A 25,741-nucleotide genomic window follows, 5' to 3' on the forward strand; every position below is an offset into this window, starting at 1 on the left:
CTCACAAAGTTAGTAGTGTTTGGGTATAATGGGAAAACTTCTCAAGAAAGTAGCATATCATCATGTGTAAAATGAAGAGAGTTGGTCTACATGATTGCCATGATTCTTTTCAGGTCTTAAATTTTGGAATTTTATAAGAAGGTTGTGATTAATCTTTTCCTAAATTTAAAGTAACTTATTATACTTGTTCATAGGTGAGGTCCAATGACTCAAAATAATTGTTAGACATTTTGCCATAAAAGATACCATTGCATAAAGCTTAGCCCAGATAAAAATTAATCTCTTCCCACTCTGTACTTCCCTCAGCACTTTTTTTTACAGCTCTTGTATTGTATATAGCCATATTTTGTCTTGTACTATAGTTATTTTTAAATGTATTTGCTTAATTCTGTCCTTAGGAAAAGAAACCATTCTTCCCAAAGTACAGTGCCTTTTACATTACAGTTGATTAATAAATGTTTTTAAATTTCAGCTACAGTATTATTATGATGTTTACTTCTCTACACATTTTTAGCTCACTGCTTCTCATAAATCTAAAACCCACAAAATCATATGGGAATAATATTTAGTGTTCAAAGATTCTTCATATGAGCTCCTTTGTAGAAATATTCTTGCTATTAAAACACATACAGTAAAAATTGAACTCTTGGCCTTTTTCTTTGGATTCCTACCCAGCATTACTTCCTTTCCTTAAGATACAGCACCAGCTTCCTAACAGTCATATCCTTTAGTATCAACTCTTTCTTTCCTTTTTTCCAATTATTTAAGCCTATGTCATGGATTACAACATTTTCAATTCTAGTCACTTGGATACTGCACTATTTCTCACAAAAAAAGTTGCTGCTATAACGCTAACTTTCCCTACAAAGGCCATCTCTGACCCTTCAAGGTATGCCAAACAAACACTCCTGTTATTTCTTTATCAATGCTTCCTTCGATTAATCTTTCTTTTTTTTTTTTTTTTGGTGACAGGCAGACTTAGACAGTGAGAGAGAGAGAGAGACAGAGAGAAAGGTCTTCCTGCCATTGGTTCACCCCCTAAATGGCCACTACGGCAGGCGCGCTGACTCGATCCAAAGCCAGGAGCCAGGTGCTTCCTCCTGGTCTCCCAGGTGGGTGCAGGGCCCAAGCACTTGGGCCATCCTCCACTGCCTTCCCTGGCCACAGCAGAGAGCTGGACTGGAAGAGGAGCAACTGGGACAGAATCTGGTGCCCCGACAGGGACTAGCACCCGGGGTGCCAGCGCCACAGGCGGAGGATTAGCCTAGTGAGCCACAGAGCCGGCCTCAACTAATCTTTCTAATCCCTTGTCATTTTCTTCACACAAGGAAAATCTTACTGTCTTTTATTTTTCCATACTGCACTAATAAATTCTCTCAATATATATCTTTTCATTATTTGAAAAGATACTTCTGATTAAAAAAAGACATTTTGAATTTTAAATTAATGGTATTGGGAGAACAACATTTGAAAATAAATATGGATCGCTTCCACAAATTAGGCAAATATATGAGTATTTCAGAGAGATTAAAGTTTACATTAAGACAAAAAAGAAACTTTGAAAGAATAATATTGGAGTGGGTAAGACATTTCTAAACATGATACCAATAAAAGAAATAAGGGGCTAGCATTCCCATATCAAAGTGCTGGTTCAAGTTCTGGCAGCTCTGCTTCCAATTCAGCTCCCTGCCAATGTGCTTGGGAAAGCAGCAGAAGATGGGCCAAGTGCTTGATGCCATTCACATGAAAAACAAAGAGGTAGTTACTGGCTCCTGGTTTTGGTCTGGCCCCGACCTGGCTGCTATGGACATTTAAACACTTATGCTTAGACAACTTAAAAAAAAAAAAAAAAAAACTTCAACCAAAATAGGAGAGGTGTAACCAGGCCACTCAGATGCCTTAAATGGCTGATCAAACACCAAACATAATTCTTAAAATCCTAAGTGTCAGGGAAGTCACTTGTTGGGTTGAGACTCACAATACATGAAGTTATTAGAAACATAGGAAGGCACAAAATTAGCTTGAGGAGTTTGAACATAACTTCATTTACATCATTTTTTGGCAGAAAATAGGAAAGGAAAGCAATTAAATAAAGCACTTTTGCAACACATATATAAGTCACATTTCCAACTTTCTCTTTTCTTAAGGAATTAGTTACATAGTGATCACATTTTGAAAAGAACAGACATAAAATTACACAAAACTTTGGTCATGCTACATGTCTTGTGCTCATTATTTGGTAGCCACTACCCTAAACCTTTTCCAGAGAGTAGTAGTGAGTCTTCCTTAAATATTCAACTGTTCTTTTTTCTGTTCCAGGTTTTTGTGACTTCACTTCAATGTGGTCATTTTTCAAAAAGGACTACTTCATAATAAAATTCTCCTCTCCAGTCTCACAGTTTGGATTGGGTTAGTAGCTAACCAAGGGGATAAGGGCTACTCCAACTTTCAAACCAGAATGAAATGCCACTCATGCAGCTGTCGGGCGGGATCCCTACAAAAATCATTTTTGTCAAGATGAATTCAGCATTCTGGTCTTTTTTTTTTTTTCACACCATAGATTGCATTTTTCTCAATCAAGAAACATTTTTGTCCTTATAGATAATAGTCTAGGCTGGTGCTGTGGCTCACTTGGCTAATCCTCCACCTGTGGCGCCGGCACACCGGGTTCTCGTCCCGGTTGGGGCATTGGATTCTGTCCCGGTTGCCCCTCTTCCAGTCCAAGTCTCTGCTGTGGCCCGGGAGTGCCGTGGAGGATGGCCCAAGTGCTTGGGCCCTGCACCCCATGGGAGACCAGGAGGAAGCACCTGGCTCCTGGCTTCAGATCCGGCTCCTGGCTTCGGATCAGCGCAGCGCCGGCCATTTGGGGAGTGAACTCTCTGTTTCTCTCTCACTGTTTATAACTCTCTTTCTGTCTGTCTCTCTCTCTCTCACTGGCTAACTCTGCCTGGCAGAAAATTAAAAAAATTAAAAAAAGATTATAGTCTACTTTAAAGTTATCATTAAAATGAATGGGCTCTCTCTATATGCCTCCCCTTAGCAGGAGTTGTAATTGCTATAGTAATCAATCCTAAGAGACTGAAATATACCCCTGTGCCTGTGCCTAACACTATAAAGATAGGATGTTTTACAATGACAGAATTAAAACTAGGTCAGCAAATGAAGGTACTAATATTTCAGCATATTTCTAAACCTTTTACAAGTCTTTAGGACTTTAGCATATACATATAGTAAAGACTTCAGTCCAAACAAATCACCATATTTTATTAAATCAAAGACACCATTACTTTACCGTACTAGTAAGAAAGTGGGAAAATGCCACTTACTATCTAAGACATCATCAGTTCAAGATAAATCCTAATTTCAGATATGTTAAAATGTGCAGATGTGTGCCTTGGAATTGAAGAAATACAACCATTCCCAGCACTGTGTCAGGATCAAATTCACTGAAATTCCTGCTTTAAAGAGGTTAGTAACTGAAGCCTATGGAAAGGGACATAAAAATTCCACTCTCTATGGTGTTTTTTCCTTTTTCTCAGCCTCAATTACTTGTATCATATGAGCGTGTTTCTAATTTGAAAACATAGTGTTTCTTTGCACTTGAAACAAGTAATTCCCACTTCTTCCTCTTACTTACTCAGGTGGGCAGGGCTCAGTGTTGCAGGTTCTTTGATTTTCAGGTGGCTTACTGTCGGGGTCACAGTAATTGTTCTGGACAATAGAGTTGTCATCCAACCTTTTACAGACCACCTCTTGTCTTTGGACACCTTGAGAAAAGGAGGACATCATTATTGAAGAGCAGTTTATCTTCCAGTAAGTTAGGTCTGCATAGCTTCCCTCTGTGGGGGATCAACCTCACTGGATCGCTGCTGTCTTATCTGTTCCAGATACACTTGCCTGCTTCTCTAAAAAAGGAGAGAAGTCCTGGTCATTACACTGAAATTTTAGGCAAAATTATTATTCTCATATTTAGAAACATACTGCTTTCAAGTGCAGAAAAAAGACTACTGGTAACTTTACACAATTAGTATTTCCATTTCTACATTCTTCTCCATGCTAAAAGAAAACAGGCTTCAATTTCCCAAAATATCATCAGATAAAATGAATGAATATATGTTTCAATACAAAACAATGGCTGTATGTTTATTTAAAATTAAAACAATAGGGACAGATTTACTTTTTGATATTTTATAGGACACACCCCGTCAATTTAGTCTTTGTTAGGAACACATCACATCACAGCCACACATTTCATTTTTTCTTCCATGTACACCTCTTTGAAAGTTTAGTATTTAAAGATTGCAGTGAGCCTTTTTAAGACTGTAACCAACTAGTCTGTTTGCTCTAACAGAGTTGGCCCCTGTTGATTAAATCATTGTCAAACAATACATAGTTCATTCATACATTTATTCACAAAATGCTTATCTCATCTCAGAAATTAGTCTATGTGACCTGTTGGCCACAATGAAAAATAGTCTCATTATAAAATTCTAAGTATATGTTTATTATTTTTGATAAAATATCCATAACAGCTCTCTCACATTTCACAGAATATAAAGAGACATACAAACACACACTCTTATTTGTAAACATCCCTGGTGAACAGACGTTTTGTATACTCATATTCTCTTTAGTGTCAAAGAACTAAATGAAACAGATGAGCAATGAAACAAGATACCAAAGAGAAATAAATCACACTGTAAGATAAAGCTAACTGTTTCAGATCATATAGACTCAAAGGTAACAGGTTACTCCTAGAAATGAAAATAAAAGTGAAAACTAAGCTATTCTCCCCAGTCACTCATACCATCCCTATAAACAGGGAAGTTCAATTACCCAGAAAAAGTTGTAAAAAGCAGCATGATCCAGGAAACCACAGCTTCACACCTAGCTTATCCCACATGATCCTTCAGTTGTTGTTTCTCTTTTTTTCTACTTTGCCTTTTAAAAAGAGTTGTTCTTAAGTTATAGTACACTTTAAAAAAATAGTCTGATCACAATTAGAGAAATCCATGTGACATAGGATCATTAAGCAAAGGAAACCGATACCTCAAGAGCTGTACCAAATGCTTCCCCCAAGGTCCCTTGGGAGTCATAATAATTCTGCAGGTGGGGGTGTCCCAGTTATCATGTTATGCACACCTTTAACTAAGCTGTTTGAATGTAAAGATTGGCAGGAAAAACTATATTAAATCCACTAACCTCATAAGATTTAAATCCTCCAGTCTCCACATAGTGGTAAATAGTTGAAAAAGATATTTTTGCTTGTTTGCAATGACCCAAGGCTCTTACTGATTACATTTAAGAACAAGTTTTTACATTTTCCTAATTTAGGGGTCTAAAACAAAGACAAACAATTTACTGGTAAAACGTCTTAGAGTATGTATTGTATTCAGTTCCTCTCAACTCCTAGAATAGAACAAACAACTTGGTTTATGTGATGACAACAATTTGGAATTTTTCAGCTATTAAAATTGGATTTTTGAGGGAAGAATGACATTCGTTAGCTACCTCTCCACTGTGTCATTCCAGTGGGCAGATAAGTACGTTCATGTGGTCCACCTAGACAGATAGCTTTACCCTTAGTCAGGATCCAACTACCAACTGCAACAGTGGCTCAGATTATTCATTCACCCTGGTTCAATACTTTGCTTCTACTAAGGGCAGCAAAAGATTGTTTTTATAGGTTACCGTACTTATTTTTTAAAGTAATTCAAATATGACTATATTTGAAACAAGAATATTGTTATCCAATAGAATATTTTGGTTGTTTCACAGAAAAGAATAAAGTATCTTTAAGCCTACAAAATGAAACTAATGTTTTGTTTCAGTGACAGAAATATTCAATTTCTTCGGGTTAAAATAAAATTCTACTTTCTTTAACTCTAGAAATGCTGTTTGGCTATAATCACACTTGTTTTCAAAAGTAGCCTATAAAGAGGTGATGGTGGTATAATGGTGAGCACAGCTGCCTTCTAAAAGGAGCCTTTAATGTAAAAACAGGGCCTTTGCGATTTGAATCACAAATGAGATTAGTAGAGGTGAGATTTGCATTTCATTTTTAGATAAATTCTAGCTATATGTCACATCAAAAAATTTTGCTGTAACATTTATTGTTAAAAATTTTGAAAATACACAAAACTGATAGTCTAGGACCATGGAGCTGATGGTGCCTGCAAGTCACAAGTCCAGTTCCCTGTATAATACTACCCACCTACTTATCCATCAAATAGGTCCCTTCCAGGCGGGTCTCCCTTACCTGAGATCTGGTGGGAGGGAGGCACCATGTGAACAGCCATTCCTCTTCTGACCTCATAAAAGAAGCCAGCAATTGGGAGAGGGCACTTCTCTCTGAAGACCAAGAACTAGAGACAGGCTGAAGGTACCTTCTCTTTAATTACCCTCCCCAACCGCTTTCTGCCTCCGGCCCACTCCATGCTGCATCTATGCACATACAAGTGTGTTTGCTTTCTCATCTTTTCAATAAACTTTATCACTTTGTGTGTCGTATATGTGCCTGTATTTAGAATGCTTCTCTAGGCAGAAGGCAAGGACTTGGAACAAAAACTAGACCCCACTTCCTCCACTTCAAAAACACAAGGAATAAAACTAAGATTACTCATGGTACTATAGCTTTGTTCCTGACCTTTATTTTGAGGACTATTTTGCTATTTGGTAGGGTCCAGTGATTAATTTAAAATTAAATAAATACAAACCCAAACTGCCAGCTAAATGCAGTTGCAGATCATTCATTCATTTACTGATTCATTCATTAAACTCCTAAGCACAAGAAACGATGAGAAATTGGGTGAGTGCTAAGAAGTATAAACTGCCTTAATTTTGGTCATGTTTTCCATCATTCTTAACACTTAGGAGGAATTAAGGGTATTTGGGAATATATTTCAGCTTCGTAATTTCAGAATGTTATTTTTCTATGAAGTAAAAATTAAAAATTAAAGTTCTCAAGTAGACAGCTGAAATTGCCCTATATTTTTAAAAAGATGCATTTTCTCTTGCTTTCATCTTTTATCACTTTTCTTCTAGAATGTATATTATACAGCTTGGTATTTCACACTCAAGAAATAAACCTACTAGTAATCTATTTGGAAAGTAGAAAATACTGATCAACTAGAAATCACCTACATTAAACCAACAAAAGAAATGTCTGAGTTTAGAATCTTTTTATGTGATCAAATGTCTTGTACATAGCTTCTTTTAAAGTAGTCTGTAAAATATTTCTAAGAAGTTGGTTTTTAAACCTTGTTGGAAATAATTACATCTAGGTACATAAATCCTCCCTCTTTTCAAGTCTAAAGACTTTCCGGTTATAACCTAAAATAAAAAGAATGTTCACATGATCAGTCAGTGTACATCTAATCAAAAGTAATATTCCAGTGGTCATATCCCTTGGAGATAGGCAGATGTTCTGTAAGATTCAATTGGTCAAACTTAAAACTGTACTAGTTATATTTTAAACACTTAAAGTTACTGGCATGCAAATTCTATACCTGTTTTTAACTGCAATAAAAGTAATGGTTTCATATTATAAAAGTAAAATACAAAGATGCCATTGCCATAACATATTTACCTTAAACCCTCTAAAAGGTGAATCTTTTCAAAAGCCTTTTTATTTGTTTGTCTTTTGAATCCTTTGAATCAGACAATATGATTGTCTGATGATTTTTTTTTTTTTTTGACAGGTAGAGTGGGTAGTGAGAGAGAGAGAGACAGAGAGAAAGGTCTTCCTTTGCCGTTGCTTTACCCTCCAATGGCCGCCGCGGCCGGCGCGCTATGGCCGTTGCATCACGCTGATCCGAAGGCAGGAGCCAGGTGCTTTTCCTGGTCTCCCATGGGGTGCAGGGCCCAAGCACTTGGGCCATCCTCCACGGCACTCCCGGGCCACAGCAGAGAGCTGGCCTGGAAGAGGGGCAACCGGGACAGAATCCGGCGCCCAGACCGGGACTAGAACCCGGTGTGCCGGCGCCGCAGGCGGAGGATTAGCCTAGTGAGCAGCGGCGCCGGCCGTCTGATGATTCTTAACATGGAAATGTAACTCTCACTTTTTGTGTACAAATTTGTCAGATCCTATATTTAATTTTCTGTCAATAGTTAAAAGTTAAAGATCTTTTGTCTGTCAAGGGTTCTCTTTATAATATAGAGAGGAGTAGCAGATTTAAATTGCTCTTCTGCCTGCATATTAAGAAATGGCTTTAATTTTGAAATTGTATGGGCCACAGGCAAGTAAGCAAGAAGCCCACCAAAAAAGAAATGAATCCTGGCAGGAATCCTTCATCTGCTATTCTTACTCCAGAGAAAGAATGCCTGATGTACTCGTAGAATGAAGCAATTCTATAAGTTATTTGCAGCATGGTATTTGTCGGTATGTTGCTTTTCTCCAGTGGTTCACTACTTTGAGTAGAAGGAGGGCATGCCTAATGTACAGAAATTACCAGTTGAATTTAACTTGAAAGAATAATAGGTGTTAAATCAAGAGAAATGGAAGTGGGTGGTTAAGAGCAGAAGAAAAATCTTCTGGATCTTCCCAGATGTACGTATATGACCCATCATTTCAGTCCTAGACGATTCAATTGTTAAATGGGCAGTCTGTAACCACATATGACTGAGTCATTAAGGCAAAGGAATATAAATATATCCTTGGGATTGAGGAGCTAACCAACCTCCAGATAATTGACTGTAGTGGCAAAGCACATCAAGTCTACCCAAGAAACCTTTTTTTTTTTTTCAGACAAAATTGAGGGAAAAAAATTTTTGAAAAGAAGTCATAACTTGTACTAAAAATGTTGCTGGTGGCTAAGGCAACAATTTGCTTAACCACAGTATCCATTCAAAGTAGCTAGCAACCAAGACAACACTATATAACCACAGTATACCCAGCATATGAGCAACAATATTAATTTAATCTAAATATTTGGTACAGATAGCATCCAGAGAGCGACAAGTGCCAGGAAAAAAACAATGTCTCTCTGCTTTGCCTTTCACTGCTGGAATCTGGCTGTTGTGCAGTGTGATTGTTGGCCAGACACAAGTATTTTCAGAGCAGAGCAAAGCCCATCTGCCTTGGATCTAACAGCTGGCACTCAGGGTACTAATCAGCTCCACCCAGATGCTTCCTTCCCCTGAAGAGTCTCCTGTTAGTTTTTATCTTTCAAAAGCTTCCCTTCTCTGCCTCCCTTCTAAGTAAAACTAGATGTCCTGAGAAAATACAGGATGATCAAAAGGAAAATGTTGCTCAAAAATGTTTGTCTACAGCAACTGTGCTTAGTGATGGTAAGGCATACACACACCCTCTAGTTTTTGAAATCACATTATCCCAGGAGGGAATCTCTACTACTCAATGGACACTAAGAGTAATTTATTCTGTGGAAAGTGTCTAAATTAATTTAATTCACTGAGTTCCTGCTGTGTCTAAGGCACAGTTTTCATTATCATAAAGGGGAAAGTGAATAGAACAGTCTTAACCTCAATGAGATGACATTAAAATGGGAGGTAGGTAGCATAATGCAAGAACCATTATGTTACATGATGGAAGATACGTTACCAAATACAATTTTCAGTTCTATTATTTTCAGTTCTAATATTTTTAGCTTTATATTCCTCCTATTTTGTTAAATTGTTGTTTGATTTCTCTTTTTGAAACCTCAATGATCTTGAGAATTCTCTTCAAAGATTATGATATCATTACCTTTTACTTAATCTTATTCTTGTTTTCTTTATCTCAGCTTCTGTCATTTTTAATTATTTCTTTTTGAGATCTAGGCAATTTAAGCAAATGACCTCAGGCAAGTTTTTAATTCTTTTCTTGAGACAATCAAGTTATATGATTTCTAATGTTTCTTTCAGATCCAAAATTCTGTAAAAGTTGTCTCTTTTCTTCCTTCACATTTCAATTGCTCACCATTTTTTCCACCACTTTTCTCTCCCTTTTATGTATGCCTTTCCCCTATATTCTAAAGAATAATAAGTCTGAAAAACAAGCATCTGTTATTTTCCATTTGGTTTTGTCGTCTTGTTTCAGTGTCCGAGTTCTTACCAGTGTGAGGTTCATGTTTTTGGGGTTAGATATGTCAAATGGCAGAATACTAACTAGAAATAGGGATTTTAAAAAATATTTATTCATTTATTTGAAAGGTGGAGTTACAGAGAAGCAGAGGCAGAGATAGGGAGAGAGGTCTTCCATCCACTGGATCATTCCCCAGATGGTTGTAATGGCCAGAGTTGAGCCAATTGGAATCCAGGAGCTTCTTCTGGGTCTCCCAGGTGGGTACAGGGGCCCAAGGACTTGACTTATCTTCTACTGCTTTCCCAGGCCCTAGCAAAGAGCTGGATTGGAAGTGGAACAGCCGGGACTCCAATTGGTGCCCATGTGGGATTCCGGCACTGCAGGCACCAGCCCCAAAATAGGGATTTGAAAAAAGGCAATTTTCTTCATATAAAGAATGAACCCAGGAGACCCAGAAGAAGTTCCTGGTTCCTGGATTCAGCCTGGAGCAGCCCTGGCTGTTGTAGCCTTTTGAGGAGTGAACCAGCAGATGGAAGATCTCTCTCTCTTTCTTTCACTCTCTGTAACTCGGCCTTTAAATTAAGATTTAAAATAAATCTTAAGAAAGAATTAACTCATATTATACTAGAGAGTAAGCTCCATGATCTTCAGTAAAAACTTATTTGTTTCATATATTCTATTTAAAATTTTAAGAGGAATGATGCTGAGAGTACAAGACCTTGAGTTTCTTCCATATGCTATGATGTACTTATTAACAATAGAGAAGTTTTCCTTTTAATTATATATAAAATCCCCTTTTTGGGACCAAAGAGTAAATATTTTAGGTATCATTAAGACAAGGGTACAATCATAAAAAAGCTGTATATCTTTTCAATTAAACTCTTTATCTTGTTTAAGTCAATATCAAAACATCCCACAAGATTAGAATGATGACAGCTACTATTATAAAAAGCTTTACTTTTTCCTAAAGTATTTTATGTATATTATCTTACAAAGATGCATAATGTTATGGTTATTAAAAATGCTACTTTAAGCAATTTGGGGGTGAACATTTGGCATGGTGTTTAAGACTTTGGACACCCATATCAGAGTGCCTAGACTTGAGCCAACTCTACTTCCAATCCCAGCTGCCTGCTAATGCACACCAGGAAGGCAGCAGGTTCAAATACTTGGATTCCTGCCACCCATGTGAGAAACCTGGACTTAGTTCTGGGCTCCTGGCTTTGGCCTGGTTCAGCCCCAGCTATTTGGGCATTTGGGGAGTGAACTAGAGGATGGAATATCTCAGTCTGTGTTTACCTTTCTGCCATTCAAATAAAATGCGAATAAAATTTTTGTGAAATGAAACATCACCTATGATACATAGATTATTAACACAATTGAAATGTACTCAAAACTCTGGTTTCAGTCTTACCAAAGTTAGTGATTTTGTATCCAAAGTCTGCTTCTGATAATGTTAAGGAAGAATATAATCATTAAAGCAATAGAGACAATGAAAGAGCTGAAGGAAAAGGACATTCTGAGACTGTCAGCAGAGATTTCTTGCCTTTAGCTATAATCTTAATTCTAGAGAAAACAAAAGCCACAATATGCAGGGGTGAACAATAAAAATTGTCAAGATTATCAAAGTAACCTTTCATATGTAAGGCTTTTTACAAGATGTATTAAGAGGATTTTATAGGAGAAGCCATATGCCCAGCTAGGATTTTAGTATAACTAACCCAATACATTAAAGGACACTTTTTCTTTACAATAATGAAAATGATCTGAAAGGAAGAGATGGCAGGAGAGAGTGAATGTGGGAATGCCATGGTCAGTGCTGTGAGGTGATTAGTTCTCCATTTATCATCCTTTTCAAAGAGAAAATTAGGGAGCAATAAACAAAGCTGAATACAAACCCTTATTCTTTCTAAACTCAAGTCACTTTTTTTACAGAATATTTATCTTATTAAAAATAACACAGTTATCAGTTTTATGCCTAAGTTTGGTAAACACAGGAATCAAATGTAAAAGTTTCAAACAATAGTACATAGTGTAACTTCACACTGAAAATACCTTCCATAGAGAATATTTCCTAAAACACTAATCATATAACTATTTCTTCAAAGAAAAGTAAAGAACAATGAGTAAGGCGTTTTTTAACTATGTAAAGTTTCCATCTGTAATCTTATATTTAATTTTGAAATTTTCAGATAGTAACTTTTAAGTCAAAGATAAGCAAATTTAGTTATAAGATTCAACCTTTTCATATCCATCACACTTAACTTTAATCAAGTCTGTTACGAATCTCAAAAAAGAAACAATTAGATATTGTTTTCCCCTGCCTGCTCCATTTTGAGACCCTTGTGCTTTGACTTTCAATGAAAATTACAGTGTATGTGTCTTTTATGAGCTGCAATATAACTGCTAGTCATTATTTTTACTATTATATCTATAAAAGTCAAGACTCAAAACCCTTGTTTGTTTGAGGCACATTCTGTTAGTTCACTAATAATGTGAACTGACTTCTTAGTGATGTTAAATGTGTTCAACAGACAGAATAGGCAAAGAAATTAAAAATGACATCTGTGAAAAATGTAAAGCATTTGTCTCTGTTTTACTGGTATTACGAGAATTGTTCTCTTTTCATTAAGCATTATTTCTGGCCTAAAGATTGTATTGTATTTTTTCTAATAATTACTTTTCAAAAATAACTTAGAAATTATTTTAGAATAGCTTTACTGTACTTTTAAGTGAATGTTATGTTTGCATTGTATCATTCTTGAAAACAGTAAAATATATAACATGAACATATGTTTCCATAGAAACAACACAGGAACATCCAAATTTTTCAAGGAACCAAGTCAATCTACTTGATAGTTTCATTAACATAACTTGAAAATTGTGTTATCAATAAATGGAATAATGTATGTCGCTCCCTGTCTTCGTGGAGGAACGACACAGGACCCTGTGCTGTTCTTTCATCTGCTCGGCCCTCCCCGGGTTTGCTGCTGGTTCTTCCCGGGTTGGCTACCGTCCCTTCCACCTCCGTGGAAGGGCAGTTCCCCTTGCCACCTTCCCCACTTCCGCGGGGGAGCGGCACACTGCCCGCCGCCTCTCTCGGGGGCTGCACAGGTGTTCCTTCAGATAGATGTTCCCCTTAGATGTTCCTGGTGCATGTTGTCTCTCTCCTCCTTTATAGTCCTTTTCCACCAATCCCAACTGTGCTACCCACACGCCGAGTACGCTGCTCTCCTCCAATCAGGAGCAGGTCCTACAGTTTATTGGTTGAACTGGAGGCAGCTGCGTAGAAGCTGTTTCTCCCTTCTCAGCGCCATATTGTGGGAGAGCAGATGCATAGAATAAGTCTTAATTCCAGTAACTTAGTCTAGTCCAAGTTGCTCCCCACAGATCCCCCTTTCTTTTTATTTTTTGGCGTTGATACGCGCCTGTCTTCGGTGCCCCGTGGCACACACTCTGCTCTGCTTGCTAGAGTTGCCCACAGGTGCTTACAAGCCCTATCAATCAGGCAAACCGAATCCGGGTCCTCTCTTCGCCATGTTGTGAGGAGGTTTTTAGGCGCTGATGCGTGCCTGAGTTCGGTGCCCTGCAGCGCATGCTCTGCTCTGCTAGAACTGCCTGCAGGTGCTTACAAGCCCTAGCAATCAGGCAAACTGAATCCAAGCCTTCTCATTGCCGTATTGTGGGGAGACTTATTGGTGTTGATAACGTGCCTATCTTCGGTGACCTGCAGCTCATACTCTGGTCGAGCTGCCTACTGGTGCTTATCGCCTTACTAATCAGGCAGACCGAATCCAAGCCTTCTCATTGCGGTATTGTGGGGAGACTTATTGATGTTAATTCGTGCCTGTCTTCGGTGACCTGCGGCGCATAAGCTGCTAGCTGCCCGCAGGTGCTCACCACCTCCCTAATCAGGCAGACCGAATCCAAGCTCTCTCATTGCCATGTTGAGGGGAGGCCTTATTTTTCTCTATTTCTCTATCTCCGGGCATTCCTATTTCTCCTATTTTACTTCTATCTACCAGCATTCTTATTTCTCTCATTTTACTTCTAAACTTCTGTTTCTCTTATCCCTGCGGCATCCCGGCGCCTGCCCCGAGGCTGCTTCTCCGCACCTCGCCCCGCGGCGGCTTCTCCGCTCTGTGCCGCTTCAGCCCGCGCTTCTCTCATCTGCGCGGCCTCCCGGCGCCCGCCCCGTGGCGGGTTCCCGGCTCTGCGCACACGCTCCGTGGTCTCCGCGCCCCTTTGCGCCCGCACCACAGCCTCCGTGCCAGCCCCACGTTCCCTATCTATTTGCGCCCCGTGCTCTCTCTGCACGCGGCGGCCTCCACGAGTCACACAGCATAGCTTACGTTTCCGCCACCACCGGCATTCAGTCCAAGTTCCCCTGGCTAACCTGGCAAATTCCAACCTGGCGGCCCACGTCTCTGCCTCTGGTTCCAGATTTTCGCCTTTTGCTCCCCGGGCTGACTTGAAGAATTCCAAGCTGGCTTACGTCTCCGCCTCAGCCTGCCCCCGTGGCTTCAATTTTCCTAACATTTTTCTCTACCCGGTATGTTTCCTAACTTTTCTTCCAACAATATTCCCCTCTCATTTCTCCTGGCCTCTCCCCATAGTCCGCATCCGAGTCCAAGCCTCCTCCAGGTTTCACTTTCGCTTTCAATCTCCTAGCTTCCCCGCCATAGTCCGCATCCGAGTCTATGAAAGCTTTCACTTTCGCTTTCAATCCTAACTTCTTTCCCACAGTCCATATCCGAGTCTATGCCTAGGCTTTCAATAGCTTCTTCCAGCACCTTTTCCGTCCGGCTTTCCCTAGGCTCTTTGCTAGTCTCTCTCTCCGGTATTTTTCCACTTCTTCCCGTTTCTTCCCTCCTAGGTTTCCTATCCCTCCTAGGTTTCTGATCCGAGTCACAGCACCATTATGTCGCTCCCCGTCTTCGTGGAGGAACGACACAGGACCCTGCGCTGTTCTTTTGTCTGCTCGGCCCTCCCCGGGTTTGCTGCTGGTTCTTCCCGGGTTGGCTACCGTCCCTTCCACCTCCGTGGAAGGGCGGTTCCCCCTAGCCACTTTCCCCACTTCCGCAGGAGAGTGGCACACCGCCTGCCGCCTCTCTCGGGGACTGCACAGGTGTTCCTTCAGCTAGATGTTCCCCTTAGATGTTCCTGGTGCATGTTGTCTCTCTCCTCCTTTATAGTCCTTTTCCACCAATCCCAACTGTGCTACCCACACGCCGAGTACGCTGCTCTCCTCCAATCAGGAGCAGGTCCTACAGTTTATTGGTTGAACTGGAGGCAGCTGCGTAGAAGCTGTTTCTCCCTTCTCAGCGCCATATTGTGGGAGAGCAGATGCATAGAATAAGTCTTAATTCCAGTAACTTAGTCTAGTCCGGGTTGCTCCCCACAAATGTATATGACTTATGTGAACTTGTTAGTCACAAAGAAGAGACTGCTATCAGAAACTCTTTTAAATACATTCTTCCTTCATTCTTTTTTGCTTTAATCACTCACCAATCTTATACAGAATTAAGAGACAAAGGAAGGAAACATATTCAGGATGCCATATGAGAAGGAACACTTACTACAGATATGAAGAGGAAATTTATATATATTTCAAGACCTCTAGTTCATTAACTGGCAATACTACAGAGTCTAATTTTTAAATTCTGAACATCACCAGGGCCCTGAATAATGAGTTTATATGCAGCTTTTTCCTCTTATGAAATTCAATATCTAGTAAAACAAAGTGAGGTCTCATTTTTATCCAACTTTACTAATACTCATTTATAGTAAATCAGAGATTCTCAGATGTTTTTGGTTAGTGGTACCCTTAATATCTCAACAGTTTTTTAAAACATTATTTCTTGGGGCCAGCATGTGGTGCAGTGGGTTCAGCCTCCACCTGTAATGCTGCATCCATATCCACACACAGCTGGAGTCCTTGCTGTTCTGCTTCTGACCCAGCTCCATGCTAACGTACCTGGGAAAGCAGCAGAATACGGCCCAAGCAATTAGGCCCCTGCCACCCACGTGGGAGACCTGGATGAAGCTCAGGCTCCTTGGGCTTCTTCCTGGCCCAGCCCTGACTGTGGTGGGAAGTCAATCAGCAATGGAAGGCTCTTTATCTGTTTCTTCATATCTCTCTCTGTCACTCTGATTTTCAAATAAATAAAATAAATCTAAAAAATTTACTTCCTAAAGAGAAAACAAGTATTGACTTTTGTTTATGAAATAGTTCCAAATACCTAATTGTAATAATTTGTGTGGTATCTGACCAATGTCACTGTATTTTTCTTGAAAATGCAAAATCCTGCATTACTCTGGGCAGGCTGGTGCAGTCTGAAAAATATGTCCCTAATTGAGGAAAATCCAAAATAGTAGTTGAAAATCATATAAAGCTTCTTAAAATCTCAAAGAGTAGATATTAACTCCAATATGTATAAAAATAAAAAAAAGTAAAATAAAAAATTGTTCTTGCTAGAAAGAAGAAATACATAGTATGTCTTCCTTATTTACATGCTATACACATACATACACATGCACACACACACACACACACACACAACTCACAAATTAGGCTTAAAATGACAGCCACCAGGGAAGTAAAAGAATACCAGAAGAAACTTAGATAGGCAAGAAAAATTTAAATAGATAATGTAAATGTAAAAATAATGATATTTCAAATAGTCAATGATAACTGATCAGAAATGTTCCTGCATAAATACATAGCATATATATATATAAATACGTAAGCAGATACGCATGCATGCATATATCACTGCTATTAATTTCTAAATTAAATCAAAATTGTCTCTTACAGTAGTGTCTCTGTCCTTCTCCTCTTCCTCAATCTAAGCATAGCTTTAATTTATATTATTTTTTCCTCTGAGATGCAGTGTTTAACAAAGAGATGCCTCTGTTTATCAGCAGAAAACTGACCAAACTGAGTTCTTTGCATGCAAATCTTTTGCTTCTACACAAAGAAAAAGAAAACTCTAGGAAAAAGATTTTAAGAGGTTATTAGAAGTACCAATGAAGTCAATGGCAGAACAAGGATTGTAATATTTAGGGTATTAAATTTAAAAATATAATAACTGTAAAATAGCATATATATTTCTGGCCATTTTTTGAACTGCAAATAAAGTATTAATAAGGTTTCTCTTGTAATAGAACAGGCACAAAGCTAAATACAGTGCTAAAGCATCAACTCTTAGTTAGCTTTGGAAGGTCTTACTTTAAAGCCTAAGGGTTGTATTAAATAAAAGGAGGGTTGGAGGGTTGGAGAAAGGGAATGGTTTGAACAGTAGGAAATGAGAATGCATCTAGAAAGACAGAGTAGAGAATTATTATGAATATTGATGTATTTTGCAAAGGTTCAATCCATAATGAATCAGCAATGTCCTAAAACTACAGAAGGCCTTCTTTCTTTAGAATAAATCAGACAGAAAAAAGGTGCTTATCAGTTTTCATAAATATTGAGATTAAAAAAGGGAACATATACCTCTAACATATAATTTGAGATTAGAATGAAGATGTTTGAAAGATCTGTCATAGCATAATTCCAGTCAGGTTTAAAGCATTAATCAGATGCCTATAAATGATGAATCAGGTAAAGAAATCACGAAAGTAAACTGAATTACAAAGAAAGGCTTTCTGTAGGCATGTCCAAGACCATTGGTCCCACTAAAAATTATAAAATAAATCAGCATCCCACTTCAAAGTCTTATTAGACTTTGCATTCAATTAGTAGCCAATTAATAACAGAGATGTATATGAGTAATGCTCCCAGAGATATTTGGACCTGAATGTTAATTTTTTGGATACTAAAACTTTCAATGAGTCTCAAAGTCAGTACTTCTTAACTTTGGCTACACATAAATTACAACTTCTTCTTCTTCTTCTTTTTTTTTTTTAAGAGAAACAATTGCTTAGATATTTGCATTTTAAAACAATAGAATCAAGAATCTTTTCAAAATATGATGCCAAAGCCCCACTCCTAACCAGCTTAATAAGACTTTGGAGGTGGAGCTCAAGTATCAGAATTAGTTAAAATTCTCGTAGTGATTCCAATATATAGCCAAAGAACCATTACTCTAGGGAAAGCATTTGAAAAAATAAAATTTCAAGCTAGTGAAGGAGATACAGTTGAATGGGGATTTATCAGATTTCTCTGTTGAGGTTGCCAACTAATCCAAAAGCTCTGCTCAAGTTAACAAACCATTTTTATTATTAGAGAAAAATTCTATATTAAATGCATCACTAGAGACTCAATAGCTAGGTCTTGATTTCAGCAAGTTACTTCACTTGAATTATATCTATAAAATAGGAATAAGAGCAGCAGTTCTTATCTCATGCAGTTGTTGAGGATGATCAAATAAGCATCAGAAAATGTTTCATAAATTGTAAAATTTTATTTATTATTACATAGCTAAGCAGAACCACTTGTCGTTAAAAATATTAGTGGTAATGTAGATTACAACTATGCTATGAATGATTACCAGATTTGTCACTTTGTTTTAATAAGTATTTACTTTAGGACATGTGTCACAGCAGCATCACTTGAAAACTTCTTAGAAATGCAAATTCTTGGAGCCTACTTCAGACCTATTGAATCTAAAACTGAAGGCAGAACCTAGAAGTCTCTGGTTTAACAAGCTCTCCAGGTGATTTTTATGTATGCTACAATTTGAGGGCCACACATTAGTAAAAAGAGTATGTATGACTAAAATCAAAGGATAAGGATGCCACTTTGTAGGGAGGCTCACTATGCTGCCTTTCCTCCATGATAAAGAGCATCCTGTGCCCAGGGGTGGCCTCTGGGACGGCTCTCACAAATCCTTCCCCAGGTTAACACCCTAAATAAAATCTGGGGGGAAGGGCCTATCTAAACCTAGGACAGCTGGGGCTTGTGTCTTTGCGTTGATAGCCTGGTTGAACCAATAGTATTTAACATGAGTACTACGGTGAGCAGGCAGATTACAATATCTACCGCCTGGCCAAATCAGTCACTCCTGGGAGTAAAGGTGTCTTTCCAACTGGACTTCTGGGTGGTTTTATTTGGAATTAATGAACATTATCTGTGAGTCCTCTTGGACTTTGGGCTTCCGTAGTGTGACAAATATTTATTACTTAACCCAGGGGTGAGAAACCTTTTTTTCTGCCAAGGGCTAATTGGATAATTATAACATCATTTGTGGGCCATACAATGCTAGCAACTTAAAAATTAGTCTGTTATAGATTTATTGAATTTCGAGTCCCCCCTGCAGTTGCCTTGGAAAAGCTAGATCAAATGATTTTGTGGACTATATAAAACCCACGTGTGGGATGTTGTCCACTCTTGAATTCTTTAAAAGTCACAGTGCAGGGGCCAGCATTGTGGCAAAGCAAGTTAAGCTGCTGCCTGCAATGCCAGCATCATATATGAGCACTGGCTGGGCCCCGGCCAACCGTGCGGGAGACACAGATGGAGTTCCAGACTCGACTCTGGCCTGTCAGAGCCTGGCCCCAGTTGTTGTGGCTATTTGGGTAGTGAACCAGCAGGCAGAAGATATCTCTCCCTTTCTCTCCCTAGCTCTCTCCTTTTCTCTGTAACTCTGTCTTTCAGATAAATAAATCTTATAAAAAGAAGTCACAGTGCAAAGATACACTGGCATAAATTACTACCAAAACAAAAACCTCCTAAAGCTTTGAATTTTCAAATAATAGGAATTTCACTTCGCAGTCAAGCTTTATTAATTCACACATTACAATAGTCCCTAATTTAATGGTAGTACATAAATTTGAGAGTCAGATACATTATATTGTATAAAATGCTTTGGGTATGAAATAAAGAAACTCTAGTAGGAGTAACAATGGTTCTGAAAATAGTCAAGTTTTCATTCATTGGGCTTGGGCTTTTTTCTCAGAGGAATAGTCAAGGCTATATCTTAAAAATCACATTTATCCTGAAGACAACACCCCATCGCATATCTCAAATGTTCCTAATCAGCCTAAGGAAGTGTTTCATCACTGACTCAGAGAAAAGACCATGACTTGCACTGAATCACCAACAAGGTTTCCTGCACCATTAGATTTGTCACTGGGTCTTCTAAGCAACAGAAAAAAACAGTCTCAAAACGTCTTATCTTAAAAGATCTCAAAAGAGAAAGTTATTATCACTCCCAAACTCAGAATCCAAAGGGTTTGACCAGGTAAAACATATGCAGGACCATAACAGGTGAGAACCCTGAGGCATCTTGTGAGACAGCTATTGAAGGTTCTTTTGAGATTTTTTTTTGGTTTTCTCTTTCCTTTTAAAAACTGTCCTTAGACTCAAGACACTCACTACCTCCCACGAGAGTTGAAAATAAAGTAACCCAATTAAGAACTGACTAGAATTCATTCTTAGTTTTGGAGTGAAAACTAGGTAGAAATGACTTTGTCCTGACACCTTTATTTACCTTAGATGAAGTTTCATTTACCAATACAGAGCAGGTGACCCTGCCTCTCTCTTTGATCAAGGTTCGTGACCCCGAAAGATGCCCTTCAGTCATAAGTTTCCTGTATTTAAACAAGCTAGGGTTAAAAGGGGGGGCAGATGTAGAAAAAGTAAGTTCAGTAATTGATATCTGCACTCTGAATCCTAGGAAATATTTTCTACCTATTCAAAGTAAAGAAAACAGAGAGAAACTTGGTTTTGTTTGTCCACACTAAATTAAAACTATACAATCTCTCCTTGGTGACTGTTTCATGCCATTTTCATAAAAAATAGCAATCTAGACTCTCATTTTTCTACACTAGAAACAGCAAGTACAAACATATAGTTGAAAACCTGATTCTTTGGCTGGTGCCGCGGCTCAACAGGCTAATCCTCCGCCTGCGGCGCTGGCACCCTAGGTTCTAGTCCTGGTTGGGGTGTCGGATTCTGTCCAGGTTGCTCCTCTTCCAGTCCAGCTCTCTGCAGTGGCCCAGGAAGGCAGTGGAGAATGGCCCAAGTTCTTGGGCCCTGCACCTGCATGGGAGCCCAGGAGGAAGTACCTGGCTCTTGGCTTCGGATCTGCACAGTGCGCTGGCAGTAGCGGCCATTTATGGGGGAACCAATGGCAGGAAGACCTTTCTCTCTGTCTCTCTCTCTTTTACTGTCTAACTCTGCCTGCTCAAAAAAAAAAAACAAAAAAACAAAACAAAACAAAAAAAAACACCTGATTCCTTTAATTCATTCATGTATAAAGCTTTATTGAGCACTTAGTACATTGCAGATATTGTTCTAAGTGCAAAATGAGCCTACAGATATCTACAGACTTCAGTGATGGGCATGAGGATTCTTTGTTTACAGTGCTAAGTTCTAGTTTTCATGTCAGCCAAGACCAGTGTACATAAATTGAACAAGTGTAAGAATCACCTGGAGACTTTGCTAAAAAATATTGCTGGGCTGCACTCAGCATGTATTTTTTTTTCAGTAGGTCTGAAATAGGGTGCCCACATGAGCATTTCTACCAAGTTCCCAAGTAATGCTGATGCTGCTGTTCTGGGGACTGCACAATGATCACCACTTACCAAGACAAATGGCAGCTCTTCATACCATGACTCCCAGCTTTCAAACACTGACAATCCCTCTTCCAAAGAAGGCAATGAACCCATGAATGCTCATCATCACTCACAAGCAAGGAGAACTTGTGTTCTCTACACCACCTCAGACATAGAAGACCAACAGCTCCAGAATCAAAGAAAGAAGCACAAGATACAAATAACAAAGAAGAGAAATCTCTCCTTCCAGGGACTTTTCTCCTTTCTGTTTTACTTTTATTCTCTACCACAAAACAAAACAAAACAAAAATCACTTTTTTTCCAGTACAAGTGTTATGGAAAAGAATAATACTCCTTTAGACTTTTCACACTTTCTTACTTCAATAAAATCAGTTTTTCTTCCAAATTCATTTCTCATGCCTCCCCCCATCTTTTTTTCTTTTTCTGTGGGACTATCTCCTTCCAGAGCAAACAGAATCATAGGGTTAAAGGAACATTAAGAATTTACTTAATCCCTTCTTGGCCTCAGACAAGACTCTGTCTAAACCATCCCCAAATATAGCAATTTCAGCACAAAGAAGAACAGGCACTAAGAATTTGCCATTCAACATTCTGTCTTGAAGCTACTAATGTGCTTTCCCTCAGCCTTTTCTTCTCCAAGCTTATTCACCTCAGTTTTAGACTTTCCCTATTAGATTTAATAAACTTTATTTTGACTCATCTTTAATGAGTTTTTCTGCCTTACTCAGGGCCTGATTTATACATATATACATGTACATATATATATATACACACATATGTATGTGTGAATATATATATAATTCTAATGAGGAATTATTGTTTATATTCAGAAAGGGATAAATTAATTTATAGATGAATAAAAGGACTTTAATTTTAATAAGGAAAGATGTATGCATAAATGCCAACTAAAATACAATGTGATGGCATTAATGGAACAATTAACTGTAAGCATCTTATTAAAAGAAATGGGAATGTCTGATAGTTTTTAAAACTTTCACATATGTATATTTCACTATCCATTTCAACATAAAATGGATGGGAATTAGAGAACTTTAAAAATATGCCGGGTATAATCATGATTCATGATATTTACACAGGACAAAACATTGATTCTCTTTTGTTTTTTTCCTGTTATATAGTCTTTGTTATTAAAACAGGAGTCATAGTTAATGACCTAATCCTATACAAGCATACACATAGTGAACCTATTACATGATAAGCATTTCTCTGATAATAATTTATCCAATTCAAGTCTTGAAAGTCAGAGGTGTTTAGAGATTCAGGACAAGAAAGGATGAAGTCTATGTGAAATCACACATTTCTGTGTAGTTTATAAAAAGAATATAGAAAATACATTGGGTGATTCACTGTATTTCAACTTTGCTCATTCTAGATATCACTATTCAAAATTTAATCTTTGCTTTTGGAATGGTGAGGCGCTCTAGTCCAGCCTAGGCCTGAGGGATAAGTTTGTTTTCTTGCCTGTTGGGATCAAGGTGTACGGTGGAGGCGATGCATTTAGTCTCCAGAGAGAAGGAAGATGCTGCTTGCACAGCACTTCTACTCACCAGTCCATGCAGCAGCAAGGGTGTTGGCTTTGAAGGAAGCCAACTGTCCTGCTCTCCCAGCCAGAGGTAAAGAATTGCATTGGTGGCCACTAGAGGGAGGAGGATTAGGAATAGAGTAAATTGTGGGGAAAAGGCACCCATGAAAAACGCACATGGGACAACCAACACATCACCAACCACCGCCTAGCAGCTACCTCTACCTCTCTGAGGGACTATAACAGGGTCAGTATACACCATTAACCCAGAGACCCAGACACCAGTAATTATCGTAGCATCCCAGTATACAGCCCCTTAACTTTGATGGCTGGAGAAGGGAGTTTGAATAGGATGGTGGGAAACACACATGCATACACACACAAACACACAAGCACACTGTCATACATTCTCATCCCCCATTACAAGAAGCTGCATCTGTGATGTCTGATTCTTGCTCATTTTCTTATTTAAAACACTTGATGTTCTTTACCAAGAATGTGTTCACGAAAAGCAAACAGCCCACCTTCATGTTAGTCTTGGGAGAAGCACCAGCAGAGACACTCATTGTGCCAAGATGTATTTTACCAACAAATCTGTACAAATTACATGAGGTTGAAAACAAATGGAATATAATATAATTAAAGCAAAGTTTCTTTTGCTAAATTACAGTTGAAGCAAACCTGCAAGAAATGTTTCCAATTAGCTTCTTTAGCAAACACAAAACAGAGCTCAGATACGTTTTGTTCTCCATCCTGCCCTCTGAGTGGGCTGCCTAATTGGTGTCTTACCTCCAGCACAAGTAGCTGAGCAGTCTGACCAAGGCTGATAATTCCATGAAAAGCCAACCTCATTATCTCCACTGCCAGTTCGAGTGATGGGAACGTTGAACTTATACCTAATGCCCAAATTCTGTTCCTGAAGCAGAACCTGCCATTGAAAACAACTGGTGAAGACAATTAAAATACAATGAGCCTTCATTCAGATATTTATTATTTCTTTTGAAGAAGAAAATGTCATAAAGTCCTACAGTAAACTTAAAATACACTTTAAATCAATGAGTTTATATAAAAATTTCTCTTTCCATTTTCACAGGTAGTTTGAAGCCATTTCTGTCTTCTGTGGTCATAAAAATATTATTTAAGAAAGCATTGAAAAAATTAAATATTCAGATGGAAAGAGCACTATGGCTTTAACTTTGCACTGATTTTATACTTTTGGGCAAATCATTTTGCCTTCCTTTAGCTTAATTTATTGTCGGCAGAAGAGTGATAATAAAACCCGCCCCTTCCTACTTCATAAAGGGGAATTACAAATAGTAGAAATAAAGTGGCAAAACACACTTACCATAACAATGAGATTTTCTGAGGTGGGACCTAGAGCTTCCAGGGATTCTGGTTCATCAGTTGGTCTCTTGTAGTGAAAAGCTGTCCCAGCAACATCAAACTTTCTAGGCCAGTCAATAGTCCAGGCACCATTAATATAGTAATCATCCCCTTCAGATTTTAAAGCTAAGAAAAAAAATCACAATTCACCTACAGATGTAAAATTTCATTTATCAAATCATCATAACCCAAATGTCTACAAACCGATAAAAAACTGTGATATATATAGTACAATGGATTGTTATTCAGTCCTAAATATTGTTCAACCATAAAAAGGAATGAAGTAATGATACTTCGTACTCATAGAGATGAACCTCAAAAATAATTAGGTCACATATTATACCTCATTTGCATGAAAAATGCAGAATAGGTAAAAAATCCTCAGACAGAAAAGAGATTTGGTGGTTGTCAAGGGTTAGGGTTAGAGAGAATGGGGAGCAACTGCTTAATGAGTATGGGTTACCCTTTTGGGGTGGAATGTATTATAAACCACTGAATTGTTAGCTTTTTTAAAAAAATTCAAAATGTATTTATATGAGGGACTGAAAGAAAAAGAGTTGTCCCATGTGCTAGTTCATTCTCCAAATGCCTAAATTGGCCTGAAAGCCAGGAACCAGGAACTTAAACAAGGTCTTCTCTGTGGATGTCAGGAAACCAATTACCTGAACCACTATCACTGCCTGCCTCCCAAGGTCTGCGTTAGGAAGAAGCCGGGGTCAGGAGTCATAGATGGGTATCAGGCACTCCAATATGGGATGCAGATGTATTAGTCACTAGTCAAATGCCTGCCCCTAAATTGTTAACTTTAAATGCTTAATTTTAAGCAATGTGGATTTTATCTCAGAAAAAAAGGAAAAATGCCAGATGGATGAATATTTAAATGCAACTATAATTAAATGATGAAATTTATAGAGAAAATACAAGAGGACCTTTTTCTTATAATATTGGGGCCATAAAAAGGTCTAAGCATGACAAGAAACTCAGGAACCATGAAGGAAAAGATTAACACATGTGCATGCATAACCTTTTAAAAACTTTATGGGAAAATATATTTTACAAAGTTTAAGAATATATGAATACAGAAAAGAGTTTTTAGCACTGCCATATAAACTCCTGTAAATAAATAAGACAGTGATAATCATGTCACTTTAATTTTTATTACCTTCCTAGCTTGCTTAAAAAACTTCAACAGATCAGATAAACAAGATGAACAAGCAGAAGCAGCTCAAAAGGACTTACTGTTAATATTACAGAGCCTTTTCATCTTCCCC

At 38.3% G+C, this 25,741-nt stretch overlaps 1 protein-coding gene across 1 annotated transcript in view; it reads right to left on the reverse strand.

Moving 5' to 3' along the window:
- ADAMTS6 (ADAM metallopeptidase with thrombospondin type 1 motif 6) overlaps positions 1–25,741 on the reverse strand; it is a 313,716-nt gene that overhangs the window by 38,577 nt on the left and 249,398 nt on the right. Inside the window, exons 18-20 of the mRNA XM_070056759.1 lie at positions 24,433–24,596; positions 23,877–24,015; positions 3,638–3,767 (exon numbers count right to left, since the gene is read on the reverse strand). Of these exons, the coding sequence (XP_069912860.1) occupies positions 3,638–3,767; positions 23,877–24,015; positions 24,433–24,596 (433 nt within the window). The remainder of the gene's footprint in view (positions 1–3,637; positions 3,768–23,876; positions 24,016–24,432; positions 24,597–25,741) is intronic.

This window comes from Oryctolagus cuniculus, chromosome 14 (genome assembly GCF_964237555.1).
Source record: "Oryctolagus cuniculus chromosome 14, mOryCun1.1, whole genome shotgun sequence".
Classification (NCBI taxonomy): domain Eukaryota; kingdom Metazoa; phylum Chordata; class Mammalia; order Lagomorpha; family Leporidae; genus Oryctolagus; species Oryctolagus cuniculus.